Source organism: Schistocerca piceifrons, chromosome 4 (assembly GCF_021461385.2).
Source record: "Schistocerca piceifrons isolate TAMUIC-IGC-003096 chromosome 4, iqSchPice1.1, whole genome shotgun sequence".
Taxonomy (NCBI): Eukaryota; Metazoa; Arthropoda; class Insecta; order Orthoptera; family Acrididae; genus Schistocerca; species Schistocerca piceifrons.
Genome location: NC_060141.1, coordinates 760,991,861 through 761,012,359, shown reverse-complemented (window position 1 = coordinate 761,012,359; position 20,499 = coordinate 760,991,861). Strand labels below are relative to the sequence as shown.

Below are 20,499 nucleotides of genomic sequence, written 5' to 3'. Positions count from 1 at the left end.
AGGAAAGAGGTTTTAGGTAGGGTGGCAGGTGATCAGCATGAAAGGAAGTGCTCCATCGCAGTGAGGCCCTGGACGTGCGGAATATTTGTGTATAAGGAAGTGGCATCAATGGTTACAAGGATGGTTTCCGGGGGTAACAGATTGGGTAAGGATTCCAGGCATTCGAGAAAGTGGTTGGTGTCTTTGATGAAGGATGGGAGACTGCATGTAATGTGTTGAAGGTGTTGATCTACGTAGGCAGAGATAAGTTCTGTGGGGGCTTGGTAACCAGCTACAATGGGGCGGCCGGGGTGATTGGGTTTGTGAATTTTAGGAAGTAGGTAGAAGGTAGGGGTGTCGGTGGGGTCAGGAGGTTGATGGAGTCAGGGGAAAGGTTTTGTAGGGGGCCTAAGGTTCTGAGGATTGCTTGAAGCTCCGCCTGGACATCAGGAATGGGATTACCTTGGCAAACTTTGTATGTAGTGTTGTCTGAAAGCTGACACAGTCCCTCAGCCACATACTCCCGACGATCAAGTACCACGGTCGTGGAACCCTTGTCCACCGGAAGAATGACGATGGATCGGTCAGCCTTCAGATCACGGATAGCCTGGGCTTCAGCAGTGGTGATGTTGGGAGTAGGATTAAGGTTTTTTTAAGAAGGACTGAGAGACAAGGCTCGAAGTGAGAAATTCCTGGATGGTTTGGAGAGGGTGATTTTGAGGAAGATTAGGTGGGCCCCCTGTGACGGAGGATGGAACTGTTCCAGGCAGGGTTCAATTTGGATAGTGTCTTGGGGAGTTGGATCATTAGGAGTAGGATTAGGATCATTTTTCTTCATGGCAAAGTGATATTTCCAGCAGAGAGTACGAGTGTAGGATGGTAAATCTTTGACGAGGGCTGTTTGGTTGAATCTGGGAGTGGGGCTGAAGGTGAGGCCTTTGGATAGGACAGAGGTTTCAGGTTGGGAGAGAGGTTTGGAGGAAAGGTTAACTACTGAATTAGGGTGTTGTGATTCCAGATTGTGTTGATTAGAATTTTGAGGTTTTGGGAGGAGTGGAGCTGGAAGTGGGAGATTGAGTAGATGGGAGAGACTGGGTCTGTGTGCAATGAGAGGAGGTTGAGGATTGCTGGACAGGTTGTGAAGGGTGAGTGAGTTGCCTTTCCAGAGGTGGGAAACCAGGAGATTGGATAGTTTTTTGAGGTGGGGGGTGGCATGCTGTTCTGATTTGCGGCTGGCCTGTAGGAGGGTGCTCTGAACAGCCAGTGTGGATGTGGGAGAGGAAAGATTGAGGACTTTTATTAAGGATAGAGTTTGACGGGTGTGTTCATTGGCTTAGTTGATGTGTAGGTGAAGGATTAGGTGGGTGAGGGCAATGAATTGTTCAGTTTGGAACTGGTGTAGGGACTGATGGAAAGAAGGGTTACAGCCAGAGATGGGAACATTAAGTGTGCGGCCTTTGGGCGTAATGCCAAATGTCAGGCAAGCCTGAGTAAATAAAATATGGGAGCGTAATCTGGCTAGGGCGAAGGCATGTTTGCGGAGGGAATGTAAATAAAACTTAGTGGGGCCATTGTGGGGATGTTGTGAGGGTGACATGGTATTAGAAGGTGGAAAGTGTAACATGAGGCTGAAATTAAAATGAAAATAAAAATATATGGGGAGAGATAAAGGTGAACTAGAAAGCAACTGGAGATCTGGTGTGAAAAAAGTTGAAAAAGTGTTGGTTAAAGCTGAGCTGTGTTGATCCTGTGGTGAAGTTGGGTTGGTAAACAACAGTGTGCACAAAGGTTAGGTGGTTGTGTTGCCACCAAAACACGTCAAAGGGTGGAGAAATTTGGGAAAATTTCGAAAAAACTGCCTGTAAACATATTAAAAGGAGAGGTTTTGTGGTGGCAGATTATGAAAATCAGACTAACAATTGTCTGGCGAAGAAATAATGACATTAAAACCAGTGGGAAGCGGCTAAAAATGATCAGTGATGTGGGAAAAACGGAAATGGAAATAAAGTGAAAGTTATTAGAAATAGCCTAAATGGTTGTTTATGAACTGGAAACGGATTTTATAGCAGCGGTAGTGTTGAAAGCGGAAAAAAATTTTTGGTTATGGTTTGGAAGTGGGTTACGTATTATTGAGTATATATAGGCGGGATAAAATTGTATGGCAGATTACGGTAAAAAGGAGAAGGTGAATACAAAGTGAAACTACTTGCAAAAACACAAAGAGAAAATAAGATGACAGAAAAGATTTCGAAATCCAACAGTGACAATAACAAACGTAATTGTTGGGTTCAAATTAATGATATGAATATAATAGAGGGAAACATTGCACGTGGGAAAAATATATCTAAAAACAAAGATGATGTACTTACCTAACAAAAGTGCTGGCATGTTGATAGACACACAAACAAACACAAACATGCACACAAAATTCAAGCTTTCGCAACCCACGGTCACCTCATCAGGAAAGAGGGAAGGAGAGGGAAAGACGAAAGGATGTGGGCTCTAAGGGAGAGGGCAAGGAGTCACTCCAATCCTGGGAGCGGAAAGACTTACCTTAGGGGGAAAAAGGGACAGGTATACACTCGCACACACACACACACACACACACACACACACACACACACATATCCATCTGTACATATACAGACAGAAATATTTCTGTCCATTAACTTTCTTGACAACAAACAAACAAATTTTATTGCTTTGCTTCCTGTTACATAATTTTCACCACTGAATTTTTCTGTTACTGCAAAAATGTAATGTCTTCTTTTATACCTGAAATTTCATAACCACTGATCATGTCTGGACCCACAAGCTACTCCAGCAAAAGTGATGTAAAAAAATTAAATGCTGAAGCATTAAAAATAATGAGTTTCATCTTGTGGGTCACTCCTGAATGAGTTTATGAATTTCACCCACCAATTTTCCTGCAGAAGTTTGAAGTCGCCATAGCTTATCTGAAGCACTGAGACTCTGTTTTACATATTTAACAACGTGGCACTCTACTTGAGCCACTACTGTTAGATTACTGTTTTTGGCAACAGTGATAAAGGGAACACAGCCAGCATAAAATGTTCTGACTTGTGTCAGTTTTACATGAGGCATAGTAGAGGACAGTCACACTTAATTCTGTAAACAAGCAATAGACAGCAAGTCAGTGCTCAAAAGGCTTTGAAACAAATAAGAAAAAATTGATCATAAGAATGCTTGATTACCTTAAATTTAGTGGTTTGAAAGAGTACTGATATATCCACACTTTATTACAAGAATAATTACAGTTAATCATTTAAGAGCAATTAATCACCCATATCTGGTCTGAATAATAAGAAAGCTCTCAATTCTCTGAAATGGAAATGCCCAGCCCTGTTACCCACTTAAGAGTACATCCTGTCCTGCAAATTTCTAAAAGACTCTCAACAAAGTTTTCTAAGTCTGGCTGCAGACTTGTGGCTTTGCATTCTTCCACCTCAAAGGGTTTCCTTCTAGAAATCCTCAATGAAATTATGCAAACATTGCAAACCCCATATCCAGTAGTATCCTAATGACCATTTGTATGCGTTGAAACATTTGTCCACAGGACTTAGAATCTCGTTCACCACATGACAATTACAAGTCCACTCAAATCAAAACAAAGCTGTTCATTCTCTAACCTTTCAAATATTAGTAATGTGGGGTGATATTGGGCAAGAGATATCGTCATGAAACATATTTGTGGGATAGTGCCTGTTTGTGAAGGCTTTAGCAGAGGATAGCATGGCGGCAGATATACAGCCCTAGGAAGAAAATATCCTAGTTTGTTGTGAATGATGAATGAAACATTCAAAAAATTCTTATTTTTCTTCCTCTTCTTTCCTATTTTCATTTCTTCAAATTTTCTGGTGTCTGTTCTTACATATGAACTAAGAATATGATAGACTCCAATCACTTTTGTGGAACATATAAGAAAAACCAACAAGTGAATAGCTTTGGTGTGTCACACCAGACTCTAGTAATATCGTGGGCAAAATGGAACACTGTAAATAGCAGTGAAGTTCATAAAACATTAAAGCTGTCACAACCCAAGGTTCAGTTTTAATGCTACAGTGGTTTACCAGGCAAACTCCAACTTGAGGGAGTTTGTTGTTGCCTCCCTCTGATCTCTGAAATGACTTACCCAGAGATTTACAGACAATCAAAACTTAACGTCCATTCAGAACTACAGTGCAACTTGACATCTTTTACATTAACACTGCCTAAGGTGAAAGAAATGAAAAGTGACAAAAATTTTGACTCTCCGAGGATTGAACCTAATACTTCTGGATCTGTCACATGGCACTTTGTTGTGCCCTCATAAGAATGTGAGATCAGGACAAAATATTAAATGAATCCCTTACAGAAATGGCAACATAGAACATGCAACATATTAGAAACTGAATTTTTATTTACTACATGAACATTATGAAATGCTGTACCAACAACTGCGCTTTAATTAAATATCAAGAAAAAAAATTGCACCTTTGTGAAGGTAACTGCACAGAAGAGAGAAATGTTTGTCCTGATTACTTATTCATTTCACATCTTCTTCTAACTTTTTCTTTCTGTGTTTACATAAAAATCCTACAGTTTACTGTCACTTGTAATATATTTAATAGTCTAGAGCCTACTCACCCGACCATGATTATCATTACACAGCTTTATATACAGGGTGTTTCACTAAATGTGTTTGCCTCTGTAAGTTATGAAGTAATAGGTGACAGAAATATTGGGCTAGGTCACCCTAAGAAACGTTAACACTGTTTGCAGAGCTATGAACATAGTTTATTGTGTTATTATCCAAAGAGTTACAGGAAAAAGATACAATTCTTTAAATGAAACAATAGTTGTTTCTATCATGCACTGGAATCAGTAGCACCAGTTGTGTGTACATCAATTTAAATTACATCCTATCACTTTTAGTTTGGGAGCTACAATCCTTCAAAGTTTCAGGGGCACATACCACACACACTGCGCATAATGCAATGCGCCTTCTAAATGTGGTGCGGCCTAGTTGTAACGTCGCTGGTGTCACAGTTTGAGAAGCTTCCTAAATGTGCTGTTAGACTGCCGACTGTCGCCGCACAAATCCGTCTACCTGACAGGTCGAGCCACACAAACAAACGGGGCTCAATATACCACAGTTACTGACATCGGATGAAGATGGCATACACAAACAATGAGTATGTTGACATGTTGCTGATGCTTGGCGAGTGCCAACATGATGCCACTGAAACAGCCATGGTGTATGCTCTGAGATATCCTAAGTGAAGAGCTCTGGCAGCCATTATGTTCTTACGTGCCAAACAACGACTTTGGGGAACAGGCAGCTTGATAATGTGTCACAGTAACAGATGAAGAAGTGCAACAAATGAGGAGATGGAGGTGTTTGTTTTAGCTGCAGTACACCACAATCCTCACGTCAGCTTATGAGCAGTTGCTGCAGTCACCGGTGTCAGTCTCACATCAGTGTGGTGTATACTACATGGCCACAGGATTCACCTGTACCGCCTGTGACTGACCCAGGAGCTGCATGGGAATGATTTCCATGTGAGAGTTACATTCTCTGAATGGGCCATGTGTAATTTCACGCTGGAGTCTTTACAAGGTGTTATGTTCTTTGATGAGTCCACATTCACAAATTATGGTGCAGTGAAATGCCATAATGTGCACTAATGGCCCGCAGACAATCCTCAGTCGGTATGACCTGTTGACCATCAACGTAGGTGGTCTATTAATGTATGGTGTGGAATCCTTGGGGATGAAATCATCGGTTGACACTACTTCCCAGGTACACTGACAGATTAGTTATATCGCGTGTTTATAGTCGACAGTTTGGGTGGTCTCCTTTAACATGTATGTCTACACACAAGAGTCCATATGTGGATGCAGCACGAAGGTCATCCACTCCACTCTGTGCGTGCTGTTGTGGGAGAACTAAACAACAGGTTTGCAGGAAGTTGGTTGGGGTGCCACGGTCCTCATTCATGGCCCACAAAGTCATGTAATTTAAAACCATTATATGTTTTTTTTGTGGGGATATCTAGAGGATAGTGTTTATGTCACTGAGCCCACATCCTGAGATGATCTAAAACGGCACATCGAGGACGCATGTTGCTCCGTGACACCGGCAATGTTACATCTTGTCTACAGATCCTTTAGAAGGCGCATTGCATTGTGCATTCAACAACATGGACACACATTCGAACATCTCATTTAAATCAACTTCCCACTGCCAGAACATCCATCACCCACCACACAGCCATGTATTATGTACAGTGTGTGGTATCTGCCCCTGAAACTTTGAAGGATTGCAGCTCCCAAACTAAAAGTGATAGGAATGTAATTTAAATTGATGTATACAACGCTGATTTCAGTGCATGATAGAAACAACGATTGTTCAATTTAAAAATTGTATCTTTTTGCTGTAACTCTTTGGATAATAACACAATAAACTATGTTCAAAGCTCCGCAGGCAGTGTAACATTTCTTATGGTGTCCTACCACAATAAATATTTCCATCACCTGTTACTTCGTAACTTACAGTGGCAAACACATTTAGTGAAACATCCTGTATATTTAGAAAACGTACTGTTCACCATGATAAATCTGAAGACTGCACCATCAAGACCTACAATAGATTCATACTACAAATAATATCTGATTATGTTTCTCTCTCTCTGTTTTGTGACAACTTGTTCTGTGTTGGTCAGACAGTTAATGGTTCTCACTTCATCTTCGTCTACCCTAGTTCTCACTACAGGTGCATCCCTTTCGTCTGGCTGTGTGAGTGACTCCATCTACATTTACATCTACATCTATACTCTGCAAACCACTGTGAACTGCATGGCCAAGAGTACTCCCCACTGTCCCAGTTATTAGTGTTTCTTCCTGTTACATTCATGTATTGAGTGCATGACGAATAAATGTTTTAATGCTTCCACGTGTGCTGTAATTAATCTAATCTTGTCCTCATGAATCCTATGTGAGCAACAAACAAGGAATTGTAGTATATTCTTAGAGTCATCAGTTAGAGCCAGTTCTTGAAATTTTGTAAGTGGGCTTTCTTGGGGTAGTTTACGTCTATCTTAAAGTGTCTGCAAGTTCAATTTCTTCAGCATCTCTTTGATACTCTAACATGGGTGAAACAAATCTGTGACTATTTGTGCTGCTCTCCTCTATACACATCCAATATCCCCTGATAGTTCTATCTGCAATGGCCATACACACTTGAGCAATATTTCAGAACAGGTCCCATGAGTGATTCATGAGGAACATCCTTTGTAGATTTGTTGCACTTTCCCATATTCTATGAAGAAACCAAAGTCTACCACCTGCTTTACTCATGACTGAATCTATATGATCATTCCATTTCATGTCTCATGAAGTGTTACACCAAGGTGTTTGTATGAGTTGGCCCATTTGAACCGTGAGTTGTCGATATTATAGTCGTAGGATACTATGTTTTTTTCATTTTGAGAACTGCACAATTTTGCATTTCTGAGCATTTAAAGCAAGTTGCCAATCTTTGCACCACTTTGAAATCTTATCAAGATCTGTCTGAATATTTATGAAGCTTCTTTCATTATAGATAACTATATTATCTGCAAAAAGTTTCAAATTGCTCTTAATATTGTCCACAAGGTCATTAATATACAGCATGAATGGCAAGTGTCCCAGCACACTTCCCTGGGACACTCCCAAAGTTTTTTCTACATCTCACAACGACTCTCAATCCAAGATAACATGCAGCTCCCTTCCTTCCAAGAAATACATTCACGAATTTCACTTGATACACCATAAGACTGAACTTTTGACATTATGCGTAGGTGTGTTACTGACTCATTGGCCTTGATTTAAAGCTTTTAGCATGTCATGCAAGAAAAATGAGAGTTGTGTTTCACGTGATTGATGTTTTTGGAATCAATGCTGGTTGGTATGTGGAAGATTACTCTGTTCAAGATACCTCATTATGTTTGAACTCAGAATATATTCTAAACTTCTACAAAAAATCATTGTCATGGATACTGGATGGTAGTTTTGTGGACCATTTCTACCACCCTTCTAGTAAATGGGTGTGCCCGGTTCTTTCATCCAATTATTGGGCCTAGTTTTTTGTTCGAGGGATCTATGATAGATTATAGCTAGAAGATGGCATAGGTAGCTACAAATTCAATGTGGAATGTTGTAGGGATTCCATCGGGCCATGGAGCTTTGTTCTATCAAAATGATTTCAGCTGATTCTCAACACCATTGATATTAATCAAACTTATTTCACTCAACTTTTCAGTCGTATGAGGATTAAATTGATGCAATTCTACTGGGTTTTTCTTTGTAAAGGAACATTTGAAAATGAGTGAACAAAGCTATTAGTGTCAGTGGGGTTGAGAAACAGCTGAAATCATTAAAACTGATCTATGCTCCAACCTCGATGGATTCCTGTCAGACTCAGTACTGAATTTGCAGCTGAATTATCCGCTCCTCTAACTGTAATCTTCCGTAGATGCCTTGAACAAAAGATTATGTCCAGCAGTTGGAAGAAAGCACAGATCACACCCATTTACAAGAAGGTTAGTAGAAGTGATTCACAAAACTATCATACAACTATTTTGGCATTGATTTGTTGTAGAATCTTAGAACATATTCTGGGCTCAAACATAATGAGGTATCTTGAACAGAATGACCTCCACCATACCAACCAGCATGGATTCCAACAACATTGATCATGTGAAACCCTAATTGCACTTTTATCACATGACATAGTGACAGCTTTGGATCAAGGCAATCAGGTAGATGTGGTATTTATCGATTTCTGAAAAGCATTTGACTCAGTACTACATCTACACTTATTGTCAAAAGTACAATCCTATGGGATATCAAGTGAAATTGTGAGTCGACTGAGGACTTTCTGGTAGGGAGGAAACAGCATAATATCTTGGGTGGAGAGTCATCACTAGATGTACAAGTAACTTCAAGTGTGCTCCAGAGTAGTGTATTGGACCATTGCTGTTCATATTGTATATTAATGACCTTGCAGACAATATCAATAGTGACCTCAGACTTTTTGCAGATGATGCAGTTATCTATAACAGAGTACTGTCTGAAAGAAGTTGCACAAATATTCAGTCAGATCTTAATAAGATTTCAAAGTGGTGCAAAGATTGGCAGCTTGCTTTGCTTTAAATGTTCATAAATGTTGACCTGTGCATTCACAGACCTAAAAAAACATAGTATCCTATGACTACAATATCAAAAACTTGCAGTTCAAATTGGCCAACTCATACAAATAACACACTTTGTAGGGATTTCAAACAGAATGATCCCATAGGTTCAGTCATGAGTAAAGCAGGTGGCAGACTTTGGTTTGTTGCTAGAGTACTGTGGAAGTGCAATGAGTTTACACAGAAGATTGCTTACAAATCACTCATGTGACTGGTTCTAGAATATTACTCAAGTGTGTGGGACCCATACTAAATAGGACTAACAACGGATACTGAATTTGTACAAAAAAGGAAAGCAAAAATGGTCATATACTCAGTCCTTCAAGGAAGGATGTTTTCTTGATAGACTGAAGTATGGTGAAATTTGACCAATTTATAAAAAAGGCAGACACGATGAAGTGCGTAATTATTGACCAATCTCTTTGTTATCAATATTTTACAAAATATTTGAAAGAGTAGCGTGCAACAGGATAGCTAACTATAATAATCTGCATAATATTATCCAGAAGAATCAGCATAGTTTCCAAAGAGGACATTGCACTGTCCAAGCCATCAATGAACTTGTTACAAAATTAGTAGTAGTTTAGATGACAAAAAGGAATGTATCAAGCATCTTTTGAGACCTAACTAAAGCCTTTGAACAGCAGACAAGAAGCTACTACTTCTTAAGCTACAAGCATACGGTTTTAGTGAAAATTTACTGAGTTGGTCATTGTCTAACGTTTTAAACAGGAAACAAAGAGTAGTAATACAAGGGTCAATCCAAAAGAAATGCACACTATTTTTTTTTAAAAAATCCATCTTTTATTCTACATGTTTGAAAGATTTACAGTGTGAATATACATCCATTAGGAACAACATTTTCATTTCTCCACATAATTTCCATCCCTCTCAACTGCCTTACACTATCTTGGAACCAGCGCCTGTATACCCGCACGGTAAAATTCTGGACCAACCTGTTGGAGCCACTACTTGGCAGCACGCACAAGGGAGTCATCGTCTTCAAACCTTGTTCCACGAAGAGAGTCTTTCAGTTTCCCATAGACATGATAGTCACATGGAGCCAAGTCAGGACTGTAAGGTGGGTGTTTCAGTGTTGTCCATCTGAGTTTTGTGATCGCTTCCATGGTTTCTTGACTGACATGTGGCCGTGCATTGTTGTGCAACAGCAAAACATCCTGATTGTGCTGATGTGGTTGAACACGACTCAGTCAAACTTGAAGTTTCTTCAGTGTCATCACATTTGCATCAGAATTTATGTGGTTCCACTTGGCATGATGTCCACAACGAAGAGTCCTTCAGAATTGAAAAACACCATAGCCATAAATCTTCCAGCAGAAGGTGTCATAGCCTCTTTGTCTCTGGTGAAAAATGATGGAGCCATGTTTCATCACCTGTCACAATTCTTCCAAGAAATTCATCTCCACCATTCTCGTACTACTCCAAAAGTTTGCTGCATACCGTTTTTCTTGTTTCCTTGTGAGCCACTGTCAACATCCTGGGAACCCACCTGGCACAAACTTTCAATATTCTGCAAACACTTCCTTCCCCTATCTCAACGTAGCATGGCAATTCATTCAGTGTGATGCGTCTGTCAGCTGCCACCAATTCGTTAACTCTTTGCACATTGTCTGGAGTGTGTGCAGTATGAGGCCTGCTGCTGCGAGGACAATCCTCAATATTGCCATGCCCACTTTCATCACATAACCTGCTTGCCCACCAACTAACTGTGCTGCAATTGACAGCAGCATCTCCATACACCTTTTTCAACCTCTTGTGGATGTTTTCCACTGTCTCATTTTCACAGTACAGGAATTCTATGACAGCACGTTGCCTCTGACAAATCAAGTGTAGCAGCCATCTTGAAGACATGCTGTGATGGCGCCACTGATGGGAACAGGTTGAACTAAGTTTGAAAACAAGCGGGAAGGATGTATCTACACACTGTAAAACTTTCACACATGCAGAATGAAAGCTGTATTTTTACTTTTGGAGTGACCCTTGTAGAAGAAAATGGTAAGAGATGCTTCTGAAGTCAGAAAAATACAGTACAATGAACTATCCTTGGGCCAATGAGTTAAATGACATGCTGACTAACATAAATTCAGACATGATTCTTTACACAGGTGCCCTGGCAGTGATAATCTATTGCAAGAAAACTGAAAATTTAAATTTGACATAAGGCATAGTTATTTGTAACAATCAAGTTGCCACCACAAACTGTACCAAATTTCTAGGTGTAATGCCGAAAATTTAATTAGCCACCTTCAGCAGACTCTTGCTGAAATTGAGACCTGGGTGAGAAATAATGGTCTGAAACTAAATCTAACAATGACTCAAATCATTTACTTTACCACAAAACATGCTGTGCAAGATGTAATTGAAGTATTACATGAGGACAATCAATCATAAATTCTTCTACACTGTAGTAATATTTACTTGCTAGGTGCTTTTTTAAATGGAGTCCAAATTCTTCTGTTTCATTTTGCTGTATATGGCATACTATGTGACAATGAAGTTTCTATTCTATTCTGTAAAATCTGTAGAGCTGTTAGCATTGTTAGCTGCTTCTGACAGAATGCATGCTTTGCTGGTGCTGCACATTTTCACGATTTTGAATGAGATAAACAAATGTTGCAGTGTACATCTTTGGCAAACTAGCGCAGAACTTGTTACAGAAACAGCTAAGTTACAAAATTGGTGCAACTCACATGTTTGTTTATATGTAAAAGCTGACTTGAACATTTTCTTTTGTGTGAGACCATGGGTGCAAGCTATGTATGCAGATCTGGAACTCTGGATTCACAAGTTTTTTTGTTCATGTTGCTTTTGCATAATCTTTCAATGATTGTATCAGTACACATTTAATTGTAATATTTTGTATAATTTTGAACATTTACGAGCACCATGATAAACTCATGCTTTTATTGTCAGTTGTAGGCTTAATCTTGTTTGTGATCTTTTAAAATTTTGTAAGAACAATAGGTCTATCTTCATTAAAAACAATATCTCTCTCATTTTGGCATATAATTATGCGAGAAAGACATTTCTGTTGAGAATTTTCATACACTTACAAAAATATATTTTTAAAATTTCTGTAACATTTGTAAGTTACAAGAGTTGTGGATAATGTATTTCATAGCAATCAGCATTTGTGACTCACAGCTACTGCCGAAGAATCCATCACTCCAAATTTTGGTGTATATCAATTCAAACACAAGTAATAGTACATTTTTGAAAATTTTCATAAGTTGCCATTGTCCTATGCATAAATTAACTCGTTGCATAGTACCTGCTTCAAGGGGAAGCAGATGTGAAATGGCAGAAGTCAATTAATCATCAGTATTTCTAATGTAAAGTGGGTAATAGTACCCCTTAGAAAAATGGCAGAAAGGGACAGGAATGAACACCACATGCACTCAATTGTGCATGCCTGGGAATCTCATTCAGCATGATGAACTTGCTATTCCGGCAGCCATTGAGGAAAGAGAGCGCAACCACCTGCAGATTGTGGGGCACATTGGAACAAAACAATTGATGCTTGTTGTCTGGGCTCTGAGGTCATATAATTTGAATGACTGGCAGAGAAAGTTGAGAAGACCAGGCTGTATGTGCAGATTCAACAAAGCTCACCATTTTTAGCATTTCTCCAGAACTGATCATAGCCCCCTGGTTCTGATTAAAATGGAAGGACTGAAACAAAGACTTCAAGGATTCTGCGACAAGCAAGGCTGAAACTTCCTGGACTTGCACCACAGGTTTGAGAACTGTAGGGTCCCGCTAAATGGGTCAGGCATGCACTACATGTCAGAGGCTGCCACCCAGGTAGTTGACTGCATGTGGGGTGTACACAAACATTTTTTAGATTAGGTGACACTATTCAGTCCAGATAATGACACCTGTAGGAGACCCAGAAGCATAAGCGCTGAAAGAATGTCCCATACAAGTGAGAGTATTAAAACCCTCACAGCTAAGTTTCAAAGCATTCACAACAAAGTGCAGTGTTCGAACCATTCCTGGAAAGCAGTTAAGCTCACATAATAGTAGGTACAGAAAGCTCGTTGAAATCTGAAATTGATGACAATAAGATTTTTGGGGAAAATTTAAGTGTTATTGAAAGGATAGGCTAATGGTAAATTGAGGTGATGTATTTGTCAAGATAGAAACTGAAGCTGCATGTGAGACTGTTTGGGCAAGCCTCAGTATCAGGGGTGGGCGTAAAATGGTAACAAGATCCTTCTACCACCCCTCAGACGTATCTCCTGATGTAACCAAAAACTTTAGAGAAAAACCTCAGTTCACTTGCACTAAAGTTCTCCAATCATACTGTAATCATCAATGGCGAATTAAATCATCCAACTATCATATGAGGAAACTACAGTTTTTTTAGTGGTGGGTGTGATAAGAGATTCTGTGAAATATTACTAAATGCCATCACTGAAAACTACCTGAAACATATAGTTAGGAAGTTAGGAATGCTACAAGTTATTGAAACATATTTAATCTAATGGAAAGAAACAGACCTGGCCTCTTTCAGTCTGTCCATAATCAATTCAGTGACCATGATGCAGTTGTGGCAACAATGATTACCAAAGTACAAAGAACAACTAAAGTAAGTACAGAGATATATAAAACTAAATAAAATTGCAGTAGTTCATATCTGAATGAATAACTTGGAACTTTCAGCACAGGACAATAGTATGTAGATGAACTAGGGCCCACATTTAAAAGAATAGTTGACCATGCATTAGCCAGATATATACCTGTAGAACAATTCACAATGGAAGAAGGCCTCAGTGGTATACAGTCACTGTAAAGAGACTTCTAAAGAAATAGAGATTACTGCATAATAGATCTAAAACAAAGCATAGGGCTATAGATCGAGAGATGCTGAATGAGACACATTTGGGTATCAAGGGAGCAATGCATGAAGCCTTCAAGTACTATTGTAGCAGAATATTATCAAATAACCTGTCACAAAACCCAAAGAAATTCTTGTCATATGTAAAGGCTGTTAGAGGCACCATAGTTAGTGCCCAATCACTCCTGATTGAGGCAGGAAATGAAACTGAGTGTAGGAAAGTAAAAGTTGAACTGCTTGACTCCATTTTCAAATGAATGTTGGAACATATTCTAAGTTCAAACATAATGCTATATCTTGCACAGAATGACCTGCTCCATGTCAAACAGCATAGATTCTGAAAACATCAATCACGCAAAACCTAACTCATTTCTCACGTGACACGTCAAAAGTTTCAAACCAAAGCAGTCTGGTAGATATAATATTTCTTGATTTTTGAAAAGCAGCTGACATCTACCCTTATTGTTAAACATATGATCATATGGGGTACCAAGCTAAATTTGTAACTAGATTGGCAATTATTTGGTTCAGTGAAACAGCATGCTGTCTTGGATAGTGTCATCATCAGATGTAGAAGTAACTTTGGGTGTTCTGCAGGAAGTATGTCGGAGCCTTTGCATTCATGTCGTTTATTAATTACCTTGCAGACAACATTAATAGTAACCTCAGACACTTTGAAAATGACACAGTTACCTATAGTGAAGTACTCTCTGAAACAAGCTGCATAAATATTCAGTCAGACCTTGATAAGGTTTTAGAGAGCTGCAAAGACTGGAAACTTGCTTTAAACATTCAGAAAGATAAAACTGTGCACTTCAGAAAATGAAAAACAAAAAAAAATGTAGTTTCCTATGACTATAATATCACTGAGTCATGGTTGGAATTGGCCACCTACTACAAATACCTGGGTATGGCACTATGCAGGAATATGAAATGGAATCATCAAACAATGGAAATTCCAGGTTGAAATATCATCAGTATAAGGAAAGGTAAATTGTAATTCACCATATAGATGATACATTGAGTTTGCAGACAGGCACAATGAAAAGACAGTTACATTATTTTGCTTTCAGCCAAAGCCTTCTTCATAAAGGAAACATATACACAAGCAAGCACATCTCAAGCACATCTGATTGCCATCTCCGGCAGCTTGGACTGGAATGCTGGAATGATCACATAGGCTCAGTTGTGGATTAAGCAGGTGGTAGATCAGTTTCTTGGTAGAATAGTGGGCAAATGTAATCAGTCTACAATACAGATTGCTTACAAATCACTCATGTGACCCATTCTGGAATACTGCTCAAGGATGTGCAGCCTATACCAAATAGGACTAACAGTGGTATTGAATGTATGCAGAGAAGGGCGACATGAATGGTCACAGATTTGTTACACCCAGGTGCAGGTCAAAATTAAAGGTTCTGAGGCAGAGGCATCCAGAAATATTTATAAAAATAAATTTCTCAATAACATATTACAGAATTTAAATTATCAGAACACAATTTTGCATATTTCCCACACGGATTTAAATAATGCCAGTCAGTGTGTTTGGTACCGTTGACATGTGATATCATGTGATGTTTTCCAAACAGCTAGTAACTAGTCTTAAGGCTGCACCTACAAATGCTGCTTAGCTCAGCATAGCAGAGGTTTGGGGGCATGGCTTCCTCAGAATACTGCTCTTATGGGTGTCCTAAAGGCTCTAATGTTTCAGCCTAAGGGTGTATTACCAACCTGCACACAATTTTTGTGTTCCACTGCTTATATCAAAAGCAAATGAACAAAGCTACTCAAACTTTGCTATAGAATCCTTGTCTCCCTATATCCCTATTATGCTTTGATGCATCATTAATCAACATTTAGTATTATTGTTATGATAGTTTTTTAGAGAGTTTTTTGTTTCTGTCATTGGCTATTCTAGTTCACAAATGTCTCACCAGACTGCAGTAGAGTACAATAACATAAGTATTACTGCCTAGCAAGAGTGTCTTTTGTGTCTTTTAGTATGATTTGTTACAAATGGTCGGAAAATGTGACATTAGGGAATAAATAAGGTACATATACATTTTATCTTGGAGTTAACTTTTGATGTTATTTAGTAGTTGATTATGAAATGGAAAGAAGATACAGTGTGTAAACGTTTGGCCTGAGTGTGGTATTGCCCTTCCTGAAATTTTAGTTGTTGTGACAAACTGATCTGTAGCAGAGCCCGAAGTCTAGGTTAGTTCTGATAGATAAATGACACAGCCCTCCCAGCGTGGAAACCACGAGCTGTGCCTAGGTAGACCCATGGGAGAGTGTGACAGAGATGCTGAAGAAGCTGAAGTGGCAGACTCTTGAAGACGGATATAAACTGTCCTGAGGATATCTACTTACAAATTTTCAAGAACAAGCTTTAATTGATGGTTCTAGGAATACAGGATGATTCAAAAACAATACCACAACTTTAAAAATGTGTATTTAATGAAAGAAACATAATATAACCTTCTGTTATACATCATTACAAAGAGTATTTAAAAAGGTTTTTTTTCACTCAAAAACAAGTTCAGAGATGTTCAATATGGCCCCCTCCAGACACTCGAGCAATATCAACCCGATACTCCAACTCGTTCCACATTCTCTGTAGCATATCAGGCGTAACAGTTTGGATAGCTGCTGTTATTTCTCGTTTCAAATCATCAATGGTTGCTGGGAGAGGTGGCCGAAACACCATATCCTTAATATACCCCCATAAGAAAAAATCGCAGGGGGTAAGATCAGGGCTTCTTGGAGGCCAGTGATGAAGTGCTCTGTCACGGGCTGCCTGGCGGCCGATCCATCGCCTCGGGTAGTTGACGTTCAGGTAGTTAAGGACAGATAAGTGACAATGTGGTGGCGCTCCATCCTGCTGAAATATGAATTGTTGTGCTTCTTGTTCGAGCTGAGGGAACAGCCAATTCTCTAACATCTCCAGAGAGTGTGGAACGAGTTGGAGTATCGGATTGATATTGCTCGAGTGTCTGGAGGGGGCCATATTGAACATCTCTGAACTTGTTTTTGAGTGAAAAAAAACCTTTCTAAATACTCTTTGTAATGATGTATAACAGAAGGTTATATTATGTTTCTTTCATTAAATACACATTTTTAAAGTTGTGGTATTCTTTTTGAATCACCCTGTACAGTACAACCCTCATTTATTGCTCACATAGGGATCATGAGGACAAGATTAGATTAATTTTTTTCCATATTCAGTATGTAAATGGGATGGGAAGAAACCCTAATAACTGGTACAGTGGGTCATACCCTCGGCCAAGCACTTCACAGTGTTTTGCAGAGAACTGATGTAGATGTAGAGCTATTAGTGTCAAACTGAGGGGAAACTTTATTTACATTTCACTTCACATTCAAATGTACCACGTTGCTAACTGTAAAATAAAAGTAAGTGTTGATGCATCCTGTATTTTGAGAAAGAAATGTTTTTCATGAGTAACTTGTTTCTAAATACCTTCCTTTTTTTGCAGACTGGAGGCAAAGATGCAAAAGTGTTAGAAGCAGTGAACATCACTGTGTGGTCCAACAGTAAATGTAGTGAAGCCTATTCAGATGATAAAAAGCCAATTCTATCTTCAAATATCTGTGCTGGAGACCGCTGGAAAGGACAATGCAGTGTGAGTAGAAACCTATCTCTTAGCACAGTCATCATGTCCAATTCCCAAACCATGAGACTATGTGTTTCCCACACACTATTGTCCAAAATTTAAACATAATCTAGCAGTGAGATCATATTTCCTGAACAGATTATGAGAAGAAGTATATGAGAAGGTGAAATTTAAACATGAAGTTTTTACAGCAAATAATGTCAATAACATGTAATAAGAAAAGTTTTTAAACCCAAAAATAATTTTTTTTCCAATGACAACAAAACCATTTTCGGTGAATTCCATCTGATATACTTGCTTGCCCCCCCCCCCCCCCCCCTCATGAACCATGGACCTTGCCGTTGGTGGGGAAGCTTGCGTGCCGCAGTGATACAGATGGCCGTACCAAGGTGCAACCACAACGGAGGGGTATCTGTTGAGAGGCCAGATAAACGTGTGGTTCCTGAAGAGGGGCAGCAGCCTTTCCAGTAGTTGCAGGGGCAACAGTCTTGATGATTGACTGATCTGGCCTTGTAACACTAACCAAAACGGCCTTGTTGTGCTGGTACTGCGAACAGCTGAAAGCAAGGGGAAACTACAGCCGCATTTCTTCCCGAGGGCATGCAGATTTACTGTATGGTTAAATGATAATGGCGTCCTCTTGGGTAAAATATTCCGAAGGTAAAATAGTCCCCCATTCGGATCTCCGGGTGGGGACTATTGAAGAGGACGTCATTATGAGGAGAAAGAAAACTGGCGTTCTATGGATCGGAGCATGGAATGTCAGATCACTTTATCAGGAAGGTAGGTTAGAAAATTTAAAAAGGGAAATGGATAGGTTAAAGTTAGATATAGTGGGAATTAGTGAAGTTCGATGGCGGGAGGAACAAGACTTTTGGTCAGGTGAATACAGGGTTACAAATACAAAATCAAATAGGGGTAATGCAGGAGTAGGTTTAATAATGAATAAAAAAATAGGAGTGTGGGTAAGCTACTACAAACAGCATAGCAAACGCATTATTGTGGCCAAGATAGACATGAAGCCCATGCCTACTACAGTAGTACAAGTTTATATGCCAACTAGCTCTGCAGATGATGAAGAAATTGATGAAACGTATGATGAGATAAAAGAAATTATTCAGGTAGTGGAGGGAGACAAAAATTTAATAGTCATGGGTGACTGGAATTCGAAAGTAGGACAAGGAAGAGAAGGAAACATAGTGGGTGAATATGGATTGGGGGTGAGAAATGAAAGAGGAAGCCGTCTGGTAGAATTTTGCACAGAGCATAACTTAAGCATAGCTAACACTTGGTTCAAGAATCATAAAAGAAGGTTGTATACATGGAAGAATCCTAGAGTTACTAGAAGGTATCAGATAGATTATATAATGGTAAGACAGAGATTTAGGAACCAGGTTTTAAATTGTAAGACATTTCCAGGGGCAAATGTGGACCCTGACCACAATCTATTGGTTATGAACTGTACATTAAAACTGAAGAAACTGCAAAAAGGTGGGAATTTAAGGAAATGGGACCTGGGTAACCTGACTAAACCAGAGGTTGTACAGAGTTTCAGGTAGAGCATTAGGGAACAATTGATAGGAATGGGGGAAAGAAATACAGTAGAAGAAGAATGGGTAGCTCTGAGGGATGAAGTGGTTAAGGCAGCAAAGAATCAAGTAGGTAAAAAGACGAGAGCTAGTAGAAATCCTTGGGTAACAGAAGAAATATTGAATTTAATTGATGAAAGGAGAAAATATAAAAATGCAGTAAATGAAGCAGGCAAAAAGGAAGACAAACATCTCAAAAATGAGATCGACAGGAAGTGCAAAATGGCTAAGCAGGGGTGACTAGAGGACAAATGTGAGGATGTAGAGGCTTATCTCACTAGGGGTAAGATAGATACTGCCTACAGGAAAATTAAAGAGACCTTTGGAGAAAAGAGAGCCACTTGTATGAATATCAAGAGCTCAGATGGAAACCCAGTTCTAAGCAAAGAAGGTGAAAGCAGAAAGGTGTAAAGAGTATATAGAGGGTCTATACAAGGGTGATGTACTTGAGGACAATATTATGGAAATGAAGAGGATGTAGATGAAGATTAAATGGGAGATACGATACTGCGTGAAGAGTTTCACAGACCACTGAAAGACCTGAGTCGAAACAAGGCCCCAGGAGTAGACAACATTCCATTGGAACTACTGACGGCCTTGGGAGAGCCAGTCCTGACAAAACTCTACCATCTGGTGAGCAAGATGTATGAGACAGGCGAAATATCCTCAGACTTCAAGAAGAATATAATAATTCCAATACCAAAGAAAGCAGGTGTTGACAGATGTGAAAATTACCGAACTATCAGTTTAATAAGTCACAGCTGCAAAATACTAACGTGAATTCTTTACAGACGAATGGAAGAACTGGTAGAAGCTGACCTCGGGGAAGATCCGTTTGGATTCCGTAGAAATGTTGGAACATATGAGGCAATACTGACCCTACGACTTATCTTAGAAAATAGATTAAGGAAAGGCAAACCTACATTTCTAGCATTTCTAGACTTAGAGAAATCTTTTGACAATGTTGACTGGAATACTCTCTTTCAAATTCATAAGGTGGCAGGGGTAAAATACGGGGAGCAAAAGGCTATTTACAATTTGTACAGAAACCAGATGGCAGTTATAAGAGTTGAGGGGCATGGAAGGGAAGCAGCAGTTGGGAAGGGAGTGAGACAGGGTTGTAGCCTCTCCCCAATTTTATTCAATCTGTATATTGAATAAGCAGTAAAGGAAACAAAAGAAAAATTTGGAGTAGGTATTAA

General features: G+C 39.3%; 1 protein-coding gene across 1 annotated transcript in view; it reads left to right on the top strand.

Annotated features, from left to right (window-relative positions):
* Positions 1–20,499, top strand: part of LOC124795391 (chymotrypsin-1-like) — a 191,291-nt gene that overhangs the window by 132,217 nt on the left and 38,575 nt on the right. Inside the window, exon 6 of the mRNA XM_047259403.1 lies at positions 17,571–17,717. Coding sequence (XP_047115359.1) covers positions 17,571–17,717 — 147 coding nt within the window. The remainder of the gene's footprint in view (positions 1–17,570; positions 17,718–20,499) is intronic.